At 49.8% G+C, this 24,350-nt stretch overlaps 10 protein-coding genes across 10 annotated transcripts; 5 read left to right on the forward strand and 5 right to left on the reverse strand.

The window, feature by feature from the left end:
* Window positions 1–472: 472 nt before the first annotated feature.
* Window positions 473–1,494, forward strand: A1O5_00426 (uncharacterized protein; the record flags this gene model as incomplete). The annotated part of the gene is made up of 2 exons (XM_007741045.1): window positions 473–905; window positions 966–1,494. Coding segments are annotated over exons 1-2 (693 nt in total), but the record flags the coding sequence as incomplete, so codon positions are not given.
* A 1,106-nt stretch (window positions 1,495–2,600) lies between these two features.
* On the forward strand, window positions 2,601–2,948 carry A1O5_00427 (uncharacterized protein; the record flags this gene model as incomplete). Its single annotated transcript, XM_007741046.1, has 1 exon — window positions 2,601–2,948. The coding sequence occupies one exon, from the start codon at window positions 2,601–2,603 to the stop codon at window positions 2,946–2,948; it is 348 nt and encodes a 115-aa protein (XP_007739236.1).
* A 1,220-nt stretch (window positions 2,949–4,168) lies between these two features.
* Window positions 4,169–6,433, reverse strand: A1O5_00428 (uncharacterized protein; the record flags this gene model as incomplete). Its single annotated transcript, XM_007741047.1, has 2 exons — window positions 4,169–5,974; window positions 6,026–6,433. The coding sequence occupies 2 exons, from the start codon at window positions 6,431–6,433 to the stop codon at window positions 4,169–4,171; spliced, it is 2,214 nt and encodes a 737-aa protein (XP_007739237.1).
* A 380-nt stretch (window positions 6,434–6,813) lies between these two features.
* On the forward strand, window positions 6,814–8,071 carry A1O5_00429 (uncharacterized protein; the record flags this gene model as incomplete). Its single annotated transcript, XM_007741048.1, has 2 exons — window positions 6,814–7,594; window positions 7,677–8,071. 2 exons carry the CDS (start codon window positions 6,814–6,816, stop codon window positions 8,069–8,071), a joined length of 1,176 nt encoding a protein of 391 aa, XP_007739238.1.
* Window positions 8,072–8,618: 547 nt separating this feature from the next.
* A1O5_00430 (uncharacterized protein) lies at window positions 8,619–10,187 on the reverse strand (the record flags this gene model as incomplete). Its single annotated transcript, XM_007741049.1, has 2 exons — window positions 8,619–9,068; window positions 9,138–10,187. 2 exons carry the CDS (start codon window positions 10,185–10,187, stop codon window positions 8,619–8,621), a joined length of 1,500 nt encoding a protein of 499 aa, XP_007739239.1.
* Window positions 10,188–11,554: 1,367 nt separating this feature from the next.
* Window positions 11,555–13,900, reverse strand: A1O5_00431 (uncharacterized protein; the record flags this gene model as incomplete). Its single annotated transcript, XM_007741050.1, has 4 exons — window positions 11,555–11,900; window positions 11,955–12,454; window positions 12,512–12,718; window positions 12,770–13,900. The coding sequence occupies 4 exons, from the start codon at window positions 13,898–13,900 to the stop codon at window positions 11,555–11,557; spliced, it is 2,184 nt and encodes a 727-aa protein (XP_007739240.1).
* Window positions 13,901–14,991: 1,091 nt separating this feature from the next.
* A1O5_00432 (uncharacterized protein) lies at window positions 14,992–16,794 on the forward strand (the record flags this gene model as incomplete). Its single annotated transcript, XM_007741051.1, has 7 exons — window positions 14,992–15,322; window positions 15,378–15,632; window positions 15,685–16,310; window positions 16,357–16,471; window positions 16,528–16,578; window positions 16,637–16,662; window positions 16,720–16,794. The coding sequence occupies 7 exons, from the start codon at window positions 14,992–14,994 to the stop codon at window positions 16,792–16,794; spliced, it is 1,479 nt and encodes a 492-aa protein (XP_007739241.1).
* Window positions 16,795–17,497: 703 nt separating this feature from the next.
* A1O5_00433 (uncharacterized protein) lies at window positions 17,498–19,874 on the reverse strand (the record flags this gene model as incomplete). Its single annotated transcript, XM_007741052.1, has 4 exons — window positions 17,498–18,469; window positions 18,524–18,769; window positions 18,817–19,510; window positions 19,561–19,874. The coding sequence occupies 4 exons, from the start codon at window positions 19,872–19,874 to the stop codon at window positions 17,498–17,500; spliced, it is 2,226 nt and encodes a 741-aa protein (XP_007739242.1).
* Window positions 19,875–20,354: 480 nt separating this feature from the next.
* Window positions 20,355–22,076, forward strand: A1O5_00434 (uncharacterized protein; the record flags this gene model as incomplete). The annotated part of the gene is made up of 7 exons (XM_007741053.1): window positions 20,355–20,381; window positions 20,438–20,757; window positions 20,814–20,998; window positions 21,050–21,278; window positions 21,328–21,414; window positions 21,466–21,547; window positions 21,603–22,076. The coding sequence occupies 7 exons, from the start codon at window positions 20,355–20,357 to the stop codon at window positions 22,074–22,076; spliced, it is 1,404 nt and encodes a 467-aa protein (XP_007739243.1).
* A 343-nt stretch (window positions 22,077–22,419) lies between these two features.
* A1O5_00435 (uncharacterized protein) lies at window positions 22,420–24,275 on the reverse strand (the record flags this gene model as incomplete). Its single annotated transcript, XM_007741054.1, has 3 exons — window positions 22,420–22,565; window positions 22,619–24,110; window positions 24,171–24,275. The coding sequence occupies 3 exons, from the start codon at window positions 24,273–24,275 to the stop codon at window positions 22,420–22,422; spliced, it is 1,743 nt and encodes a 580-aa protein (XP_007739244.1).
* Window positions 24,276–24,350: the final 75 nt, after the last annotated feature.

The following is a 24,350-nucleotide window of genomic DNA, read 5'->3' on the forward strand; positions in this document are numbered from 1 at the left end:
TGCCGAATCCACATGCGAACATGTTGGTTGGCCGCGTGAATGTGCTCGATGGCCTACTCTGAGGACTCTTGGATGCGGTCGAGCTTCACCAAAATTGGGCAGCTTTAGAGGCATCTGCACAAGATGGATGTGACAATACAAATTCGATCCGACAGCTGGACCACTGGTTCTAAATCGAAACCAAGATTTGATTTCCTTCTCCTACGGCCATCGCAACAATGTTGTCCAGCTCCGCAACTGTCATAACAGAGTACAGGCACATCTTCAAAACTTTGTTTCGCGACGTTGCACTCATGAATCGACACCCTCGTCGCCGATCGGGGCCGCTACCATCGAGGACGACTCTTTGTCGCCAGCAAAATTCCTGCCCACACGACTGTTGGAAATGAGAAAAGAAGCAGGACACTTGCCTCTGAAACTTGTGCCATCTTCTGAAATACTAACCCCGTCACTCCAAAGTCGAAAATACTGTTGTTCTCGCTCGCAATTGGATCTCAGGAACCTTGAGTACGTTGCGCTCAGCTATTGCTGGGGCGAGGGTACAACTCAGCTGGTTACCAATCAGCACACCATCAGAAAACATCTATTAGACATCGATATCCAAACTCTTCCAAAAACAATTCAAGAAGCCCTGTCGGTGGTGTTCCGGCTAGGAATTTTCTACATTTGGATTGATGCGTTGTGTATTATTATTCAACCATCCGAGATTGACTCATCCAATTGGGAAAGGGAACATCAAGCATGATGGGGCAAATTTACTCAAACTCGTTGTTTACGCTCATAGCTGAAGATGCGTCCGATGTTCATGGCGGTCTACTACGACGTCGGCCTGCATTCGAGTATCCTTTGCGCCCACTGTCCTTTGATTTTACACCGCGTTCCTGCGACTTTGACAAGGAACCTCGGTACTAGTATTCCCCGGAAAAAAACACATCAACGTTCACGTTCTGTCTTGTGCCTCAAAGTTTTCACAATGCGGTGAGCAGGTCTCCACTCCGCCAGCGGGGTTGGACATTGCAAGAGCGCATCATGTCAACGCGAACGCTTCATATCAGCGCCATAGGGATGTTTTGGAACTGTGTAGAGTTAGCTGCGTCTGAACACCATCCCACCCGCACATCAGCTGAGGATATAGCTGATTTAGGTCAGTATATCTTTTATCCACGGATGCGTTGCCGTTGGAATAGGTCTCAAAATCGAGATGAACTTATAAGAATGTGGATGGACATCGTAAGAGAGTTGAATACACGTCGCTTCACAGTCGCCACAGACAAGCTGCCAGCGCTTTCGGGAGTAGCAAGGGCATTCTACAATGATTACAGCAGCGACGACCAATATCTTGGTGGTATGTGGGAAAGCATGCTGCCCAACACACTTCTGTGGAGTACGAGGCCAAGCCCGACTACTAGTGTTCCTTCGCAACGCTGGCGCGAGCGAATTCCTGGAATTCCGACTTGGTCCTGTCTCTCCATTACCTCTCCCTTTCTCTTTGAACGGCAGTATATTCTATGTCAATCATCAGTTTGGGACGTTGACATTTTGATGACTTCCACAACAAAAGCGACTGAGGACCCATTTGGCCATGTCCTCGGTGGGAGATTGCGTCTAGTAGGCGAGGTTCAGATCATGCGGCTGAGGATCAACAGAGGTGCAGCCCGCTTATTTGACATTTTCACAAGTTCCACCCGGGACGACAAACTCTACTCTTCGGTATATTTGGATGGGCTCCCTAAGCTTAGAAGCATTCTTGACTCGGACGTCGATGAAGTTCTGCTCCCGGCGCTATGAGTCTGTCATGTCACGGATTTCCTCTACCGCCGCGAATACTGTCTGCTTTTGGAGCGCACTGAGGAAACTAGCATTCAAGAATACAAACGCATCGGCATTCATGCGCGAGATCGATACAAGAAAGATGCACTTGACGAAGCGAACCTGTGGGAGCGAGCTGAAATTGATCTCATCTAGCTGTCTAAATTTACAACTCCGTTGTTTTTCTATTATACTAGTGTGCTCTTCACCGAGGGATTGTATACAATGTATAGCGAGTGTATGTACTGCCCGCCCCCAAAGAAGTTTTAGACAGGCTCGATATAGTATCGGAGAACTCTCTAATACTGTCTCGGAGACGTCTCTAAGAATTCTCCAATGCTGTGTCAAGATGTCTCTAAGAATTTCTCATCTACGTTGAATTGATGAGAACTTGAATCTCGCGGCTTGGAGAGATCTCGGAGACATCTCAGAGGCAGATTCAAGCCAGACTGGAAACCTTCTACATCCTGTATTGTACCCGGACTTTATACTGTATACATATTAGTAGAACTATGTAAGCGCGTCACCGAAATCGCCCAAAACGGAAGGAAGAGCAATTGTATCACGTGATAATTATGCGAAGTTAACATCACGTGATAGAACAAACGTAACAAACATCGCAAACTTTAGGTGACTGATCGTTGACGCGCCATATTCCCCAAGTTCTTTGATCAACTCAAATGGCAGGGAAGAAGCTACAGTGAAACCGGAGCAGTGAAGCATGGCCAATATTGGATCAGTCAACCTTCCTTCTTAATTACAGCCTCATACTCCGTTACAAGATCTTCAATATGAGATTCCTCCGAGCGCTTGCCCCTCTACGGCCAACACAGGCCCAATTCCTCAGAAGTCCGCTCCGCAGCTTCAACACCACCTGCAAACACGCGCAGTCCCAGCATACTTCGAGCACAAGCTCTCCTCAACCGGATCGACCGGTTAATTTCTACAGCACCCATGGACGCGCATTTTTCAAAGCTATCACTTTGGCATTCCTCACATATCAAATTGCGTACTGGGCGTGGTTGACGCTGGAGACGGAGTACCTCAAAGACGAGAAGAACCGCGAGATCAAGTCGCTTGAGCAAGAAGTGAGGATACTGGACGAAGGTCGAAAGGCTCATAGACCTGGAACAACTTGAGGACATATGGGGAGAAAGAGCGAGATTCTGTGCGGCAAGGTAGAGAACACTACCTCAATGAACTAGTTCCATGCTGTTGTCACTTGGAAACCATGGGAAGGCCCTTCTCCAAATTGAGGCCGCCGTGTCAACACTCAGCCAACCTTTAAGGACGCGGAGGCAGAAATGCACCGGTGAAGTTCCAGAGATTTCTCTGAATCGAGCGGAGAGGACGATCCAGATTGATGAGAGGGCCTCGCGTCCCCACAAGCTCGGTGTCGCAAAGCTTTTTACAGTTCATCGCCGAGGACCTATTAAACCTTGGAGAGATATAAATGTTGGTCTTTTCTGTCCAGAGTCACGACACAGAGACTCAGTCTGCTCCGAATCCTAATCTGCTATCCTTCCGCGGCTACAATCTATTCCTCCCGCGAGCATCAGAAGACGGAAAATTGGTCGCTCGAGCCTCGCCTTACTTCTTTACCCCTTCTTCCGTCTCTAGTGGTTCGATTTTTGCCCTCCAGCTCAACCACAGTATCCACAAAGCGCTCAGACCCCCATGATGCGTTTCGCCCCTGCACTTCTCCTGTTTGCGGGCGCCGGCTCCATCGCCCACCCGATCAGTGCGAATAGTACCTATGCGGCCATGAACGGCAGCATTATTACTCGGCCGGAAGATGTCCGTATGATTAATACAGGCGTCCTCCCCGTTATCAACGATGATATGCCTGCAGTCCTGCCAAAGGTGGCTAGATATGACACCAAAGCGAATCAATAACAAGACAGAGGAGAAAGCTGAATGTGATGGTGAAGATGATTACGGTCGTAGCCTCTTTAACAACGCTTCGGTTACGTCCAAACAGGCAAACTGGAAAGACAGATCTCCGACGAATCCATAGTAAAGAGGGAGGCAGGCTAAACAACCTAAGGGTTGCTGACAAACGGCTTCTCATCAGCTTCTAGTACTTTTTGACACGATACAAGGATTATACAAGTCCTCTCATTCCACACCACAACAATAAGACCATCACAAGTGATCATCAAGTATCTGGACCGCTTTGAATGCTGAGATTGTTAGCTGGAAGAAGACGTCTGCGAGGCTCAAGAAACACTGAGACAGTTGAGAAGGATTCTGAGGAGAGCAAGCGGGCTTCGGAAGAAGAAATGTCCGACGACGTCGAATGGCAAGACCATAGCTCTTTCTGTCTACGGACTGCATAGTAATACACAGGAGCTCAATGTCAGTCTCGTTGCACGCCCATTTCCTCCAGATACCTCGCGGTGTGGTAGTGCCCACCCTCAATCGCCACGTTGACCAGCGACTTGAGCGATCCTCCAACCAAGGGACGTTGGTCGACAGGGTCAGCTCCCCGCTCAATCAGGTGTTTCACCATTCCCAAGTTGCCGTTGAAAACTGCCCGACCCAGGACAGTGTAATATGCATTCTCGTCACCGGCCCTGGCGTGAATATCTGCGCCGTTGTCCAGCAGCAGCTTGAGCCCTTCGACATATCGAGCAGGGCCCCCAAGGGGGTTTCCCTTGTTGTTGCAGACGATCTCAAGAAGGGGTGTCTGCGTGGTCCACTCATTAAAGTTGACGTTTGCCCCTGCTTCGATGAGAACTTTCATCGTTTCTATGTGAGCGAACCAAGACGCAACATTGAGAGCAGATCGATTTTGCCAGTGTGGAGAGTGGACGTCTGCCCCAGCTTCGAGAAGTCTTTTGACGATCCGTGCCAGATTCTGCTGGGCCGCCAGCCCAAGCACGGTTCCGTTCTCATTTGTTCGGATTCGAAAGTCGGCCTTGAACTGCAGTAGCTTGTCTAGGATGGGATATGCTGCATCCTCGAGACGATAGCTTGTGCTGACAAGCACATGGAGAGGAGCGTAGCCATCACTGTCTCGACAAATGTTTGGTCGAGCACCAGACTCCAATAGCAGGGTAGTAATCTGGAGAGACTTGCTCCTCTCGACTGCGTAATGCAGTGCGGTTGAACCGTCTTCTGCTCTTTCATTTACAGAATCTCCTGCAGCGAGGGCTTGCCGAACACCAAATATGTCATTAATCCTGACAGCCCAATGCAGGGGAATTGTCGCTCGCCGCGTTCTGTTCTCGGGAGGATCAGCATAATCTTCCAATTCCTTTTTGGCCTGCGATATATGCGTATCGTCGCCCTCAAGCTGGGCTAATTGGAGCCGACTCTCAAGATGGTTTTTCTTCAGATTCGGTATGTTGAATCTTGCTTTTGCTGCCGGAGATGTTTCGAGGAACATCGCAGGGATCCGTTCCCGGGCACCGTTTTCTCCTTGCTGCTGCAAATAAGATCGCAAACACTGATTCAGATGCGTGACATACCCAAGCGTATCTTCCATGGTGTCCAATTGAAGTTTCTGGAGCTGCTGAAGGCCATGGAAATCCGGATTCTTTATTTCGTTCTCCACCTCGTACAGGGCCCACGACGACTCGGCCTGTACTTGCAGATCTGACACCTCACGGGCTTCTTCGAGGACCGTCCTGTAGACCTTGGAGACGGGAATCTCCTCATCAACTCCTTTATACATTTTGACCTCGAGATCTGCGAGTTTCGTCTCAAAATAAGGTCGACCATTGACCTCTGCAATCTGAATATTTTGCAGGCATTTTTGGAAGGAATTGGCCAACGAAGACCAAGCTTGAGCCTTTGATACAACTTCCAACTTGTCTGAAACGCCAGTGTGACCGACAAGATACCGAGTGCAGGCATTGACTGTGGAAAGGTTGGAGATTATAGCAGACTCCGGCAGGTCCTCCTCGTCCATGTTTCCCATGAATTCCTCACATAGTTTCAGCCCGTTCTCCGGTGAGAGCACTGTTAGCAGCATGCGCATGATCTTTTGTGCCTCCCACAAACGCCCCTGGTCGGCCAGTGTTTTGGCCCATCTGTGGAATCCGAACCAAACTGGTGTCGAAGACGCGGCCCAAGGAGGTTGAGTGTCCTCAGGACGAACCCAGGAGGAAGCCTGTGAAGCGAAAGCCACGATCCGAAGATAAATCTCAAGTATATGAATCTAATCATGTCATTGAATAGCCGAGATCATGCCTTCCTTTCCTGGTCTTACCTCTACCTCACTGGGATCCGCCGGCTCAACCCTGGGTAGTCTTCGCCAGACAATTCTAGCTTCTTCCAAAGCGTCATTGAGATCGCCGTGTATGTGCATCTTTGCAAGAGCCTTCAAAATCTGAAAGAGAAGGACCTCGTTCTCCGTGAAGACGTAGACTTTCTGCTCGATCTTGTGGGTGACTTCGTCAAGAAGATCGTCCAGTTGTCGGTACGAGCCCTGCTCGAGAAGAAAGTCGGCGCGTTCAGCTGCAATTGGGAAATACATGCTTTGGGATGATAATGACGCTTCATACCATTCTGTTCCTCTCTTGAAGTTCCCAAGTCTGCTGAGTCGCACAAATATATCGACCTCTTCGGGCAAATTCTCTTCTATGTCTTCGGCAATCGTAAACCTTGTATCTGACATGGTGGCTTGGTACTGCCCTCCCGGAGACGAAACCTGCAAATATTATCAAAGGAAGAGCGAGGTGGGAAGAAAAGATAAGGGCTGTCCTTGTAACAATGAGAACAGCCCTCACCTACACGCACCCTCCTTCATCAACACGAGCAGAGTTCTTGGCCCTCTCAGCCGCCATCCGAATAGAACGATCTAGATCCTGGAGTCGGCCGCCACTTCTCGTATTGAGGAAGCTCACTGGTCTCAGTTGCGACTCTCCATGTTTTCAGCCCAGCGGAGATAAATAAAACCGACAGCCAAAGTTCCAACTCCTCTTGAGCTTATGAGCATTTTGAGCCTCCCATATCCTGCACACGATTTGACGACTTTCCACTTAATATGACGGAAAAATGTCTGCCAAATCTCAACAAAAAGTCCGAGGCGAGCCTAAATATCAGTACACCCGCTACATTGATGCTTGCAAAAAGCTCGACGATGTGAACATCGGAAACAAAAAGTTTGGAAAAGCTGAGGTCGAATGCGGATTCCTCGCCTCAGAGTCTAAATGGGGTACGGTCAATAGTGAGCACGTCGGCATCATCTACCTTGACCTCACCTTTTTGCAACCTTCGGAGTATCTTCTCGAACATGCAGAAGTTCAGATGACGTTCAAAGCCAAGGATGCAGCGGATACAAGTCCAACAGTTGTAAAATACTATGCACCCAAGGAGTTGCGGGGACCAGAGAGAGAACAGAACATTGAGCTCCATGCAGAATTGAATCCTTCTTTCAACCTCCCGGGTGGCGCGGCATTTAGCGTTGGCACTCTGGGGGGTTCCAACACGCATATGCGCCAATATAAGTGGTTGTTTACGGGTCACAGGCTCTCTGTAGACGATGGGCCACACAAGCAGAGAATGCGCTGGAGATGGGAGTCGAATCCACTGGAGCCGCAGGCACAGGTCCATCGCGTTTACCTTGCCGTCGCCATCCGCCATGCATCCGTCCCATTTTCTATCGAAGTCGCAATGAGTGGAAAACTCCGAGGTCATTTCTGGAGAGGGACTTTTGGAAAGCAAGAGAAACGTGGGCTGGCCACAGTAGTGCCTCGAGCCCTCCAGGAAGAGCTGAAGTTCGGCGCCGCCGAGCTGGAAGTAGAAATTGGATGGAAGAACAGGTCTCTGGTTTCCGGTAAGTGGCGTATCGGGTCTTGTCATGACTCTGCTAGCCGCTGTGCAAGTTAGGCACCATAGAATGCTGATAACAGCTCCAGGACCTTCGAGGCCAGAGAATGCCATCGAGGAGGCTCCGGCGCCTCCGATTGTCGCCCAGATCCCCGACCAGGAGACACGCCCACAAGACAAGAAGTCCCCAGACAGTCAGCCAAACTCATCATCAGTTGCGAAGCAGTCAGAGACACTGAAGGTCTTCATAGAAATGATGTTGCGACCGATTCAGTTGGTACAGTGGCTGTGGAACATAATAGAAGCACTTGCTCGACTCCTTAAATCAACCCCGAGCAGTAGGACTTCCCCAGGAACAGACATGTCGGTAACAAAGCAGGCAGTCACTCTCACGAGTTCTCCTCATCTTGCCGGTAGGGGAACCTCATGTGGAACGCTCACAAGTGCTCCACAGCAATCGGACCCGCCGGATCCAGCGCACTGAAAATGCTTTAAACCCCACGTGGGAAATGTGTGGTTGGCGGCTTGCATCTAAATGCGAGGAGTTGATCTTGCTTGTCCCATTAATACGACTACATTTCGGGATGAGAAGTCCAGTGCATGGGCGGGGAGGTTCATTAAGCGGGGTCAATGTCCATTGCGCGAGCCTCGCATATTGCGCGCTTCGGCGGGTGAAATTGGTAGAATCTGCCAGAATTCAAGTTGGCCATGATGTACAAAAATACAATGAATCACACATTTTTGTGTCAAAGAGGTAGCCCCGATGCTGTCAACCCATTTGGTATTGTTGGACTAAACTGGATTCAGGAGTGAATTAATTAAAAGAGAAGAAGGAGTCTGTCTGAGTGACAGAAGAGGCTTAAAATAGGTGAACAAGTTGCGGCAGTGCCAAGAGATATACAATCTAGCCTCATTAGGCTAGTACCGCACTTCTTCAGACCCGTCGTCCGCTTCTCAAGTTTCAAGTCTTATGTGGAGGTATCGACGAGGAGCCACATGCCAGGGGCTCCATGCTCAGCTTTTCAACCATTTCAAGATCCGATACCCTGGTGAACAAAAGTCGGGCGCACCAACAATTTCCCGTCCCAAGGGGCGCACACACCCCGATCCTTCTGTCTCATCATGGCATCAGTCATACTGGGTTCAATCGCAATGTCGTAGAGTTGGTATAGCCGAACCAGCGTCAGATGGAGCCCGATATCTGCCAAGTGTTTCCCGATACAGTTCCTTGGTCCGTAGCTAAACGGCCTCGACATATTCCTCATCTCGGGCGTCGCTTTCAACCATCGTTCTGGGATATATTCATTGGGGGTGGGGAAGACATTAGGATCGCGGGCGGTCGCGTAAGCGGGAGTTGCGACTTGAACGCCCCCGGGAATGTAGTGCTCGCCGATAACTTTACCTGGCGATACGCGTGGAAAGCCAGCGCTGAGGGGGCCCCAGAGTCTAAGTGTCTCCTGAATGCATGCGTCCAAGTACTCCTGTAAATAGGAGTAGAACGTATATTAGCTTACGGAGTTGTAAAATTCAGGGTGGAGTTGGTCTCTTACCAGTTTAGATGTCTCTTCATATGTTGGTTCGTGCTTAGGGTCAGGGAAATTTGTACGAATCTCATCCACGAGTTTTTTTCTCACGTCTGGCCTCTTGCCAATTTCCCAGACCGTGTACATTGTGGTCACTGCCGTGGTGTCACTTCCTGCAACTAAGAATAGGATGGTATTTTCGACTAATTCCGGGAATGTGAGCTTGCTGCCGGTCTCAGGGTCGACTGCATCCACTAGATTCCTCAGGAAAGTGCCTCGGGCGTAGCTGTCCCCGTTCTTTTCGATCTTAGCGTAGAAGTCGGTGACTGATTCCTCGGCAAACTTAATCAGCCGATCCAAGCCTCTATAGCCGTCCTGTATCGCTTTGATGGGAACATAGCGTAGTTGAGGAAAGAAAGCTTGCGTAGGTACAACAACCATGAAGGAGTCCAAGTCATCGTGGTTCAAGGTGCCTTTGCCAGAGACACAGTCGAAGGACTTTCCGAAACTCAAATATGTCGTTATGTCCAGATAGTGATCCATTAGTTTCGAAAAGATATCCACTGGTTCTTTCTTCGAGGCAGCAGGAGCGAAGACAATGTCCAGGAGCGTTTTCACTTTTTGATGAATCATCGGCTCGTCTTGAAGAAGCCCCTTCAACGAAAACGCGTGAGATACCAGGCGCCTCAGACGAGCATGCGCCGCCTTGTCCCTCTCATTTAGGATACTGACCGCTCCAGTAGCGCTGAACATGTCGTAGAAGACCTTTTCCTTGGGGCACGGATTAGAGGACTGGCCGTAGATGTCCTGCCATGATTTCATATCCGAGAAGTAGAGCTCATTTGTCCCGACTCGAACTGGACTGCCATACTTCTGAAGCATTCGGTGCTGCCATCGAACTCGATCCATTCTGAACATTGCCAGCATTGGATATATGGATGTGAATTTGGCTAGGAATGGTCCAGGATATTTAGACAAGGGATGAAAAAAGATGTTGTAAACAATCTTTGCGACCATGTACAACAACGGTAGGGTCCATAAGGCTGTAGACCAGGGGAGCGTGTGCAATTGAATCATGGTTATTGGGACTGCCATTGCAGGGTACAAAGAATGAAGAGATGTCGCTCGCGGCGGTCGGACTTGGAACTTTTGTTCCCACGGGGGATGGCATTATAAATGCTGAGGTTGACACACTCGTGGTAGAATGGACAGGCGCAATCTCTCGGAACGAGGCGTGAGGATAGGGCCAAACGCGGATGTTTGGAGATACCGGTGAAATCTGGAGAAGGCATGCAAGCTTAGGTGCACGCTCTGCTAGAAGCCGATTGCCCATTCGGAACAAACTGAATGGCTTTTTTCGGCCCGGAAAAAAACTTTAGGGCACGGAGCATGGGTTTGCATCATATCCTTGGTGGCACATAGTAGCAGTAGTCAAGATGGCCAGGTTGGCGCTCTCAGTTACAATAGGAGCTCCTGCGGCTGCTGAGTTAGTAGCAAAATAAATTGAGGTAGTACTGACGAGTTACTGGTGTGGAATTTTTGTCTCCGCAGACTCCTTCTGCGTGTGAACGCCAATTGCTCGATCATCATATAGCTCTCAGCCCAGTTCTTTCGTCCATATAAAGAGCTAGGGGTGTTCTTCTACTTCCGTAAGCCGATGTTGTTGGTAAAATTCTAAAGAGGCAGTCTCGTTGCCCGTCTTTTTGCATTTGACACTTTCCATCGCCCTTCCGCAAAAAGCACATGCGCTACCTTTATTAGAAGGCAATAACTGGCCCTCATTTCCTGCTTTAAATTGTTGATCGGACAAGTTGAATCACCAAGGCTTTGTCGCGGTCCTATTTGTTATCCAAATTCTAGTGGCAAGGCTATTGGTTTAAACTTCCTGAGAACCTGGTAAGCGGTAACCATAAAGTTGCCTTGGGAAAGGAGATGCTGACAGGGACGACGTTGGCATCTAGCAGGATGCATGTATCACTAACCGTCACAAGACAAGCCATCAAGTTTTCATGATAAAGCCGCTCCTTGAACCGACCGGCGATTTCCTGAAGACAATCGACCAGCTAAGGGGGTTCTTACGCCTGAAGTGTAATGGCTGCTCATGGAATTGCACTTCCGAAGACAGCCCATGCCCAACCACTTTGATTGCCAATCCTGTAATAACCTCAGTGCTCGACAACGTATTTGAAAGCCCTTCCAGAGAACCCAAACTTGGAGCCAGAGGCCAGCCTTTCGCGAGGAACGGTCGTCGATACGATTTATGAGACTCTGCGTTGGATGAAAAGTGTCTCAAGGATTCCAAGAATATGGACCTGGCATGTAACTTTCCCCTCCAGCGCCAGGCTGCCAGATTCCCCAAATTTCCAGATTAAGGTCGTCGTGCAGATTCAAATCGAGCCACTAGGATGCAGAAAATTAGCTATCAAAGATCCTCGTCTTGAATTTCATGGCGATCTCACTTCTTTGCCAACTCCAGTTTCGTCAAGTGCTGACTCGCACAACGGCTCTAGACTTGGAAGTACAGTGCTAGCTGTCGATGAGTTCTCTTGGGGATGCATGGGGTGATCAGGACCTCCACTGAAACTCTCGACTGCGTTTCTGGCGAGGGTCGTGGTGTCTTTAACAAGCGGTACTGACCACTGAGAATCTGTGACATACTCCAGGCGAGCAAAATATCCGCTTGCAACTTCCATCAGGTGGAGATCCGACCGAGCCGAAGCAAGAGAAGGATCGTACAGGATATTGATAAAAATATTGACGACAGCATACAAAGGAGTGTAATAGGCAACCCTAGAGGTGAGTCAGTGAATGGACTCCCGTTGGACTCTCTGAATAGTCACTCACGGCATAGGACAACTTGCATCAACGTGGATAAACCTGCAATCGAGTATGGCAGCCCTGGACGTTTCCGCCACGATCGAACAGGACTCGGCAATTTGGCCTTGAAAGTCTGGATGCCGGTCCAGTCCAGTCACACCGCGAAACCAAGGATGTGCCAACGTTGTATGGATATCCCACGCTAGATTATGATGAAGGAATTGTATCGACAGAGCCTGCTGCATATTGAGCCCGGCTGGCGGCTTCGTCAGGTTCATTGGGAGGTTGATCTGGCATTGATCCCGCAAGCTAACTCGGAGTTCCTCGAGCTTCTTTTGAAGCATTCCAACATTATTGACTAATTCTTCTGGCGCTTGCCGCCATGCAGCAGCCTTGAAGAGCATTTTCCGCATCACGGAGGAAAGGTGATTGATTTTAATGCATGCTTGTATATACCTCACGTTGACGGAGCCATCAGACCGGTCGCAGGTTGGGAGTTGGCAGTTGATTTCTTCGTCATCTATTATCTGCAAAAGTGAGCTTCTTATCTCAAACGTAAACGGTACCGTTCGTAGTCAACGAACCGAAGGACGGCCTGAGCGGCAGGCGATCTGTTTGTCGAGACAGTAGATAGCCCAGAAAATGCATTGCCGCAGAGATTTCTCTTCCTCTGGGAGGTTCCAGGACGGCGCTGGCTGCACGTGCAGTCCTTGCCCACATGCAAGTCTATATGCATTAGCGACAAGAATGTATTGTAACATTCGACATGAAACAGCCTCTGCAAAATATGCCTACATGATGTCAGCCCTACCCCAAAAATAGTACCGAAGGACCAGAGTTACCATAAGAGTCAAAGCCTGCACACCCATAACTGAGGTCCGAAAACAAAGGAGCTCCGCGTGCACTGAGAGCGCATTCTCGAAGTACAGCCACGACTCTCGCTGAGCCTCGGAATACGTACCCCCTCTAGATAGCACCACTCGGCAACCAGAAGCAAAGATGATATTTCGCATTGCATACCAAGATGCGTCGTCGTCAGACTTTGACCCATTGTAGAACGAGCGGAGTCTCGACTCCAAGCATGAGCGCCGTACAATCCCAAGAGCTGCCTCAGGGGCTTCTTCGAAATAAGCGCTAGTGAATCTGAGTGCATCTTTCAAGTCGGGATCCCCTTTTCGCTCCTTCGATGGTCTTTTCTCCAGCTTCAGTCGGCGTGCGACGTCTTGAGTAAACCGATTTGCGATAGGTCGAAAATCAGGCTGCTTCACTCTTTCTGTGACCCACGCTATACCTGCCAATGAGCAAATGGACATGCTCGTTCTGGGACCCCAGAATTCAATGTCTTCCTTAAAGGTGTGATAGCCACCTGTGTCCTGGGGGCTGTCAACAGTGGTTGATTGATTGGGACTCTCAAAACGCTCCCAGGGCGCCTCGCTGGAGCCAAATTGCGACGGAGATTTAGTTGCAGGAGGTGGCAGACCCCTCCTTCTCTGGTTTCCTCGGTCACTTCGCGGGAAGTCAAGAGATTCACCAACAGCCCTATAAAATTGTCCTGCCTGGAATGCGGGTTGATGTTTCTGTCGAGTGACTTCTGAAAGGCGACGCTGTCGTTGACCTGAGGCACAGTTTGATTGCACAAGTTGATGCGCACGCTCCTCTTGCTGCAAATGTGATGTCTTCCTGCTGAGAACGTCGGAAAGCTGGTTGCTATCATTGCTAGAGGCTCTTGCTGCTTCAACCAGGTCCTGGAAACGATCAAGTGGGTGTGCAACCGCACTATCAGGCAAGCCATCTCGTTTCCTCTTCCGGCGAGGCTGGCGTGGGGCGAAAATGCATTCTGCACCATGCTCAATACAGTTGCTGCATGGATTGTCGCCAACACATCGAATTTTCTTCGCTCTGCAAAAATCGCAGGCGCGGACGCGTTTGGGTATAACAGGTCCCAAGCGAATGTCGTCCTGTTGCGTGCCCATGGTTGTGCACAAAAATTGTGGGCAGTGTTGTTGGAATAGTTCAAGCTTGCTTGGAGTCCCGGCATTCGCTGTTCACGGCGCCAGCTGCAGTGCTTGTTCCACCTTTCCAGAAATTTATGCCTAGCCACCCTTTATGGAACCTTATTGTACAACACTGTGGACTGGGGGGATCGCCTAATGAATGAGCCCCGACCAAGTTCAAGAACAGCTGGTAGAGCTTGAAGGACGGCCCTTTGGGGGATGAGCCCTTACTCGTGAATCCGAGGAGTAAGCTGGGAGGGATCTGGGGAGCAATCTGGGGAACAAGCTGGGGAGCGCTTCTGGGGTCCCGGCCAAAAGCGAGCTGCTTAGGTTGCTAAACCCATTTGTGTCTAGCCAAACGAACTACCCAGTACTTAGTCCAGACCACAGGGTGGGCTCCGGTGGGTGCTCTTGCCATCTGCTGAGTTTGGGGCTTTTTGGTACGGAGTACTCCGTAATTGGTTATTATTTAAGTCTTTCGTGGTTTAAGAACCCTTGCAGTGGTCGACTATTTGCCCCATGTGGCCTCTAGACTCTGGCCCAGCAGGGTTCAAGAGCCCCGTGACTGAGAATGGTGCCGGACCACAACAAATCGGATCTTTCAATGTCTTGGCCTTGCCGAAGCTCCGGCCGAAGCTCCGGCCGAAGCTCCGTCCTCCGGAGTTGTGGTTCGCAAGGAGCGCTACCTCCCCAAAACAGTGGCACGAGCGAGGAGAAGGCTCTTCAGATTGCGAACTTATACGCTGTGGAAGATGCCACTTAGCCACTATGCTCTTCCGTTAAGCTAGCCCTTTCCTACGCTCTGGAAAACTGGATCCGGGGCCCAACCCGCTTGGGGCGCACTCTGAGGTATCAGGCATCGAGGTTTAAAATCTAGGAAGTGGATGGAATGTCGTTCCGTATAAGATGTTGCGTTGATGGTGCCTTTCCGTTGGGATCGGAATGAGACAATGCTGCTTGCATAACACATCAATCAGAGGTTAGTTGCAAATACTCTGACTACCCGTCGTGTCCATGTCCCTTTTCAATGGGGGTTGCTCCGTAGCAGTCATACGGTTGACTCAAGCAAGATGTGGCATCCAAGAAAAGAATGGGCAGTAGTTCATCAAAGCCGCGGCCTGCATCAGCCGACAAGTGGTTTCTCGTTGGGCACATGGGTATTCTTGGCCATCGCCCTTGGTCTGCTATTTCGGGTTCTGTATTTACATTTCTCGTCACCACTTTCGAAAGTGCCTGGTCCCTTCATTGCAACCTTTAGCAGATGGTGGCTTGCCTACCATGGCTGGCGAGGAGACTTCCATCAGCTCTTAACACGCCTGCATGAGCAGTATGGAGACATCGTGCGAATTGGACCCGATGAAGTCATCACAATTTCTCCAGAGGCAGTCAAGAAGATCTATGGTGAGGCTTTGTTTGCCAATGTTGAAACAAAATGGTATTGATCCTCATCTTCCAGGCGCTGGGTCTCAGTTCCGCAAGAGCGAATGGTACCGGCCTCAACAAGGCGAGCGAAAATTTGACCTATTTGCAGAGAGAGATATAATCACCCATCGCAATCACAGGCGGCTGGTGAACAATGCTTATGCCACCACTTCATTGCAGGAGTTAGAGCCCTACATGGATAGCGCCATCACATATTTCATGGACACCCTGCATCACCGCCAAGAAGAATGTCTAGATCTGGGGCTTTGGCTACAACTGTTCGCTTTCGGTATCTTCGTCGATGGAAGGTTTGAGAAATTGCACCAAGCTGACGAAGCCAGATGTCATTGGCGAAGTAACCTTCTCACAACGCTTTGGCTTGATGGACGCCGGGAAGGAATCGGAAGCTCTTCGGCAGATCAAAAAGGTACTGAGATCGACTTCGTGGGTTGGTCAAGTTCCATACGTCTACAAAATTCACCAGCTTTTACTCCCGATCGTCGGAAATCGTCTGGCACTCACAGCACGCAATGGAAGTCTGCGCGAGTTCGCTGTCCGTCAAGTTCAGTCTAGGGTCCTGCGCGGAAGTGACCACCGAGATATGCTAGGCAGGTTTGTGGAAATCAACAAGGCCAAGCCGGTTGACTTCGATGAGGCTGCTCTCATTTCAATGACTGCCAGCAATATTGCCGCAGGTAGCGACACCACAGCCATCTCTCTTCGTTCGATGATCTACTACCTGCTCAAGAACCCAAATTGCATGAAGAAACTTGTCCAAGAGATCGACAAAGCAACAGAAAGAATGCCTCCCCATTCGGTTGTAACATACGAGCAGGCGAGCTCGATGTCATATCTCCAAGCTGTCATGAACGAGGCGATGCGGATTCATTCTATTGTTGGCCACAATATGCAGCGAGTCGTTCCCAGAGAAGGGATTCAGATTGGGGAACATTACATCCCTGCCGGCGTAAGTCATGACCGACTTCAACTTTGCCCTTTGTTCACAGCTCCAGGTCATAATAGGGACAAGTCCCTATGTGCTAGGTCGATCCGAAGGCATTTACGGACCTGACGCAAGGCGATTTCGTCCGGAGAGGTGGCTCGAAGACGGACAGAAATATGATCTGTGTAAGTACAGTGCTCCTGTGGCGCTCGTCCAACGTGGCTGACGGCTCTTCATACAGGGTCGGGCTACCTTGCATTTGGAGGTGCCTCAAGGCTATGCATCGGCAAGAGTAAGCCAACCCATCGGCTCGCGGTAAGATTGAAATGACTAAATGAGTTGCCTCACAGATATCAGCTGGATGGAAATGTCCAAGGTAGGCCCGCTAATGAGGCAAGCCTTCGTTGACAGACCAGTGCTCATCAGAGACTAGGTACTTGCAACTCTACTGCGGAATTTTGTGGTAGAATTTGCCGATGCCAATACCGAGTGGGAAGAGGTTTGCTAGTAAGTGACAGTGGCTAGCCGAGGCTGAAGGTCAGGGACCTAATACGGCGCATAGTGTCTTCGTCCACCAGACAGGGCTGAGTGTAAGACTGCGGGCTAGAGAGCTTGCCCAGTGAAATATTGTTTCAATCGATATCGACTCGACTTCAGGAGTGTCACCATTGTACTACGGGAGCAGCGGCTTGGCTTTATATATGATCACAGGAGCATCGAGTAGCTGCTCAAAGTGGATAGAGATCTAAGATGTCCGTAAAAAGTGATATCGAAAGCCTTGTGACAATCTTGTATTCAAATCCCCGAAGTGGGATTAGGGGCAATCTCTTTGACTGACAAGAGCTCAATTGTAATTCATGTCACCGTCATTGGCACTCGAATTCTGGCATCAGTCACGGCCGTCGCAAAGTTGTCAGGTGAGAGGTTTCACCGTGGCCTGCATTGGGACAGACTGCCAGGACAGCCATAGGGCACGCAATTTGTTCGGGATCCTCCGGCTTCCGCTGACAACGGCTGAGGCCAGCATTGATCCTCGTCCTGCCAAATTTTCATCACATAGTGTTTTCCCATAGCCTATCAGCATTATACCAGTTATCCTTGCTGTTGACACAAGGCTACTGTAGCAATGTGATTTCACTTTTGACTTGTCAATTGTGTCGAAACAGGCTACTCAAATATTGGGAGAGGTTTTCACCCTCCTCCCTCTTGCTTCAGCCTGAAAACTCATTCATAAACGTCAGCAAGATATCATTGTCGAAAGAATTTTTGCCATTCCAGAATGCCACCTGATCCAATTCCGAAATTGCGAAGGCTTGGTTGCTAGAGGCCTGATGCTGCAAAATACCACCACTCGTCAGGCCGTCATCGGGGAGAAGACTGTGCCAGCCGGAAAAGTCCTGAGAAAGACAGCCCTCCCGTGGGGGTTGTGGAGAGATGGTCACAGGGTGAGAACCTTCTGAAGATGAGCTAGAAGGAGCTTTTGTCGCTCCGGCAGTTTGATTATCGCTTGCCAATAGCGAAAATCCGAGACATTGCAACAAGCTGGCGATTTTTGTCGATAGCCGCTGCGACGAGCGCGAGAGAGAGTACGATCGTAGGAGTTCTAGCCCATTGTTTATTCCAAGTTGGACCGTCCTGACCATTTCTGGGAGATCGTCGCGACTGGCAACCATTCCATGACCGGGCAAACTGTGTACGTATATCAGGAGTAGTGTAGACAGCGCGGATGACAGGAAAAGGTTGAAGAGCGGCTGTTGCTTTGCGTACAAGCCGCATGTTTTATCCGCTGTGACAATCATTTCAATGTTGTCATTTGCGAGCTGAGTCATATGCATTACCTGTTGGATATTCTGTTGGAATGTTTGCGTTGAAAACAATAGCGGCCGCATAAGGACAATCTTGAACTGATTCGCGCGCAGGTATAAGATGAATCGTAGGAGCTGAGTCCCTCGGTCAGGCGCTTTCACAGAATCGTTTGGGTCAACAAGCGGCCGATGTTGGAGGATACGCAGTTCTGTAGGCAAGCTTTCCTCCCAGCGTTGTACTTGAAAATCGATAAACTCGAAATCTTCTTTGCTGATCGTGCATTTCAGTTGGCCACGCTCATCTGTCATGGCGTTCCAGGCACGGGGCCCCATTCTCATGTAGGAGGTCATTGCTTTCAAATAGGGAGGCATTTTTTCCTTCGATGGCATTGTAAGTAAAACCCTGGACTCAGAAAATGTAAGGGAATATACCATTTCAGGAATCTCAATGTCGGAATCATTCAGACCCAAAGGAAGACCGGCGTTGAAGTTTAATTGACGATCGAGATACATGCAAGTCCACAGCACAACAAGCACTCGCGCGTTTTCGGCATCGCTGGCAAGGTGGCTTCGGCGTACATTTTTCAAATGCAGCCCAGCTTCAACCATGATACGAGATGCAATGATAACATAACGTGAAGCAAGGCGAGAGTCATCTTGAAATATGTGATAAAACGCCTTATAAGTCAGCTTCGAACCCTTGAAAGACAGGTTGGCCTACTCACAGTGAGAAGAAGGAGAATTTGACCCCCAAGGGTGAATGTTTTGGCCAGGATATGACTGGTGATGACTGGGATCAGGTCGTCGTGAATTTTTCTGGCCACCGGGTTGAAACCTCCGCTTTCAGCAAGTAACGAAATAGCCACCACCATCTTCAGGTGGGCAATATCGACATCTGCAGATAAAAAAGAAGGAGAGCAAGGCGAAGAGGTGATATGATCCGCAGCATAGTCTACACCCTGAAAAAGTGAAGTGGCCAGCTGCTGCAAGGACTTGCTGTCCACGACTGGATGCAGAATTTCGATGGACTCGTGGTAAAGCTGGATCAATCGGTGTACATCCTGCAATTGTAACCCGTACAGCGGTGAAGATGTTTCATTAAGAGGCAGGTTGCAGGAATTTTCTCCCTCTTCATCAGAATTAACCGATCCGGCCAATTCTGCATTGAGCCACGGCCTTCCATTGCTTGCGCCCCTTTCTTGCTGAAGGATGATGCCTGCCACACCCAAGCTGAATTCTGCACTGGTAGGACCTGCGAAAGCTGGTGACAGTCCATGAGTGGTGTTCTGGACGTCCTGATCGATCAGGTTGCCATGATTCTGGGTTGTCTTCTCGCTTCTCGACTCGTGCTGCTGGCGTTCTAGAACGGCAATCTTTGTCTGAAGCTGAGAAACAATATCGGTCAGCTCGGCCAACCCACTAGCCAGAACATTAGCGAGAGCAGTCAGTTGCCATGCTAGGTTTGTTACACTTGGTTTGGAGTCCTTGACACCGGACTTTCTGGGGTTGCACTTGATTGCTCGTTGACGCTGCCCCGAGCCTCACTGTGGATTTTACTGTATCGGCAGTTGGATGACCGCCGCTGACAGGGTACGCACGGCAATTGGCCGTCACAACGAATCTTACGGGCTTTGCAGAACATGCAAGCCTGCTCCACGTATACCGCCCTTTTCCGGGCGGCTGGGTCTTTGGCGCGCGATCGTCTGGGCGGAGGAAACTGTCCAACTCTGCCTTCGGAATGTCCTATCGCATTGTGTAATCGTTCTGTATTTGCACCGAGCATTGTCAGCCGGGAATAAATTATCTGTGCGTGCAGCGGTTTGGGCCAGAGGAATGAGACAGGAATAAGAATATCACTTCCGGGCCCTCGGTTAACATTGATCCCCCGTGACCCCAGCCTAAGCCGGAAGTCGTGTGGCTCCGCGGCTTGAAGTTTGACCTGGGTTGCAAACTCGGAAGCACAGACCCATCCCACAAACATACAATTAGCGGCTGGAGCCACCTTGACTGAAAAGCTTGACGGAATGCCCCAACGGAACGAGTCACTACGCCATTGATGTGGATGGTGGTGCTCGAACGGACGCTTTCAGTATGCGTGACATCCCCAGAGCTATTTGCAGAATAGGTTGCCGTCCTAAAAGGCTGCGGCGGCCCAGACAGGTCGGGGTTGCAAGCTAGGAGAGTCGCGCAAATAGTTCGAAGTCCCAGAAAAATCAGTGTGATACCCATTGCAGGAGCATCTAGAAACAAATATCGAGTTTCAATGGAAACTCACAACCAAGAGGCCCTTGTAAGAATCCTTGACTCCACGTATTGGCCGGGAATACTCAGGGTCCGCTGAAACAGGACCGCTATCAGCTCCAAGTCGTCGTTGTGGGAGCTGGAATCGGTGGTCTCGCGTGTGCCATTGCTTGTCGAAGAGCAAATCCACCGCTGGCCGTCACCGTTGTTGAGCGGGCCCCAGAGATCCTTACAATCGGCGCAGGTATCCATATTCCTCCAAACGCCTGCAGAATCGTCACGCATCTCGGGTTATTAGAAGAGTTGAAACAGGCGAAGGCGTATTCTGTTGAAGGGTTTACTTTAAGAAGGTACAAAGATGGCAGTGTCATTGTCGAAAAACCAATGGGAGAAAGAATGGAACGAGAATATGGTGCAGAATGGCTGTGCGTATCCCTTTACATACTTTCAATTCGGGCCAGCAGACACTGACAGGGAACAGAGCTATTCACCGAGGAGACTACCAGAACGTCTTGTTAGAGGCTGCTCGAAAAAACGGCGCAAAAATCATTACCAATGCGGAAGTAATTGGCATCGAACAAGGCACTGGAGAAGCTCTAGGGAAGCAGATTGTTCTGCTGAAGGACGGAAATCGGATAATAGCAGATGTTGTGGTTGGCGCCGACGGTAAGTGTGGCAGCTGAGGCTCCAGAAGTCTGATTTTGACGCACCCTGCAGGTCTCTGGTCTGGAACTCGAGAGTTTGTCTTGGGCCGACCCATGCCGCCTGTTGAAACTGGTGATCTTGCATATCGAGGAACCTTCAGTCGAGAACAACTGAAAGGTTTCCAGGACAAGAGGGTTGACGAACTTATCGAAGCATCAAATGTCCAAGTTTGGCTGGGTTCGGGAAGGCATGCGGTGTTTTATCCACTAAGAGACAAGACAGAGTACAACCTGGTGTTGATGTGAGTTATGCCTTTCTTTGATCACACGACGAAACTTACCAATGCCAAGTTGTGCGGACAATCTCCCTGAAGGCGTTCGGGCGTCGCAAGGAAGTCTTGAAGAAATGGTAGCCAACTTCGAAGGCTGGGATCCAAGGTAATGGCCTCTCCCTCGCACCTGTTGTTCCCATGGTGACCGACTTTCCAGCTTGAACACCATCATTTCATGCTTGAAATCTGCGTTGAAATGGAAGCTTCTTCATTTTCAAGAGCTCGATCAGTGGACAAAGGTGTGTTTCCAAAAGGCCTGTGTGGAAGCCACTTTAGCTCACCCTATACAAACAGGGCCCGGTCGTTTTGCTCGGCGACGCTTCCCATCCTACCCTGCCGTACCAGGGCCAGGGGGCTGCGATGGCTGTTGAAGACGGTGCCGTCTTGGGACTTCTTCTCTCCCGATTACAGAATAGCGGCATTTCGCTCGCCCCGGAGGAGAGGGCCGCACAATTGGCCGATCTGCTCCATTTATATGAAGATTTGAGGAAGAAGAGAACGGAAGTCAATGTAGCTGGTGCCGTGCATACGCGGCATTTCTATCATTTATCCGATGGAGATGAGCAAGTCAAACGAGACCAAGATTTGGCTCGGCTTCCAGCATCTGGTTGGCAAGGCGCCTGTAGTTTCAATTGGGGAGATGCTGCTTATCAGAAAAGCTTGTTAGGATTTGACGTTCTCGCAGACGCAGAGAGAAATTTCGACGACTGGCTGTGCAGAGGGTACACTAGCAGGAGGAAAGCCATGAAGGCAACAGGACTGTTATGAATAGACTTAGGAAGAGAATAATCATCTCTCGGAAAAGAACAAGTTCTCGGTCTAGGCGCTTACTATATTGTCAGAAATTGAGTCAGATATTGGAAAGTGCTTCTACTCACCTATTGGTCCATTGACTATAAAGGGCGTGTACGAATACAAATGGATCATCAACAGCGAAAAGCTTAACTCGGTTCCGTATTCTCGGGCCTCCTGACTAGTTATTTGGTATAGAAAATCTCCTTCCCTGGTCGCCCTAGAAGAGATATATGTCTTGACAAAAGACTTTGAAGACTTATAAGCAGAGTCCGGACAGCCAGGAAGAATTCTTCCACAGGTTATCCAATCCAGCTGTCTAGCCCTCGATCGTTGTTGCCTTCCCACCCTTTATCTCAACGGCCATGTCTCTTTCAACATCCTCGGCCTTCACCTCCAAGACGTCAAGAGGTGCATCGATCTTAGCATTGAATTCTTTCCTTGGATTAATTAAAAAGGCAGAAGCTAAAGCTTGTTAGTCAGTCTGTATCAACGCAAACTTGGACATGCAAGCTTACCCCCTAGACCAAGGGTCGCAAAAGCGACAGCGCAGATGAAAACATCGCGAAAACCGATCACATAAGCCGATTTGAGAGCTTCCCCTGCCGCCTCTACGACCTCAATAGTAACACCAGGCAGTTTGAGCGCTGCTTCAACCGCGCCAGCACTTAAATCGGCGATCAAAGCTCCAATATTGTCCTCTGACACACCAAGTGGAACAACGGCGCTAGCGACTTTCGGGAAAAGGTTGCTTGTGAGTCCTTGATTGAACAGAGCACCATAGATGGCAACAGCGACGGATCCACCGGTACTTCTTATGGAGCCCATTAAACCTGATGTAACGGCAATAAGTTCAGGTGGAGTTGAAAGTTGGGCCGTGGTGTAAAGCGTGATGACGCCGCATCCCAAACCAGAACCGTAGAAAGTAATATAGCCCCAGAAATGGGATTCAGGTGTCTTTGCGGTGACAGAAGCCATAAGGGAAGCATAGATGATGAACCCAATATTAGAAGCCATAGCGGTGGCCCGCACTGTCTTTGTTCGATAAATGTAGCCTCCGATGAGGAATGACATTAGGAGGAGACAGATGAAAGCAATGCTGTAGCAAACCAACACTCGGAACGTCGAGATCCCTGTATTGACAATCTCCATCGAGTAGGGGAAGTAGATGTTAGCTGACATGAAAATATAACCCTCGATGAAGACCGCCACCAGAGCAAGGGGGAAATTTCTGTTCTGGAAAAGTCCATGGTGAAATAGTCCGTCCTTCTTGACCTTCCACTCGTAGCCAATGAGGATGAGAATAAAAACCACTCCGATCAGGAAAGGGGCGAGGATATGTGCGTTTGTCCAGCCGAAGGGGTTCTGAGAATAGGAGAGACCAAGACAGAAGAGCACCAAGCCTGCAATATACAGGAAAAACCCTACCCAATCAAGGCAGCGAACCTTCTCCTTGAAAGTCAAGGTCAACTGTAACTCTCTCGGCGGTGGGTTGTAGAGCGTTGCCAACATGACGGTCGATAGAACGTAGATGCCGGCGCAGATGTACCAGTATGTCCGGAACCCGGCTGGATTGTTGTTGGTCAATGCTCCGCCAACAAGTAAACTGAAGAGAGATCCGAGAGCAATGGCAGAATTACAGGCACCCTGAGCAAAAGAACGGTATTTGCGAGGCATGGTTTCTGAAGCCACAGCATGAACAAGTGGCTGTGCCCCGAACGACGCTCCACCCAGAACGAAGCCCGCGATGGCCATTTGCATCGAGGATGCTCTAGCAACGATGATGCTGCCAATAAAACCCAAGGAGGTCGGCACCGCCAGGAACCACTTTCGTCCCCAGAGATCGGCGGCTCGCGCAATCGGAGGAATCGTGGCAGCCGTCAGAATGTTGATGGCTGTTGCAGGCCATGAAGAAAGAGATTCTCCACCGACAACGGCTGCGATAGATCGAGCGTAGACACCTGCGCCGACGATAAACAGCATCTGACAGAAATACTGACTGCAGAGGGCCTGCCATCACGATTAAGTAAGGGTGTGCTCATCTTAGGAGTGAACTTGGAAGCAGCTTACCAAGAGGAGAGCGAATTCTTTTTTATGGTTCCAGATGACAACCTCCTCATCCAGAGATTCAGTCGGCGAGGCCAGCTGCTCGATTTTTTCTTCAGACTTGTCCATTTTGGACTCGGTGTAAGACATAAGTATTGAGCGTGGTACCCTTGAGGCGTGAAATGTAAATCCTGAGACCTGTTA

This window comes from Cladophialophora psammophila (assembly GCF_000585535.1).
Source record: "Cladophialophora psammophila CBS 110553 chromosome Unknown aczJe-supercont1.1, whole genome shotgun sequence".
Taxonomy (NCBI): Eukaryota; Fungi; Ascomycota; class Eurotiomycetes; order Chaetothyriales; family Herpotrichiellaceae; genus Cladophialophora; species Cladophialophora psammophila.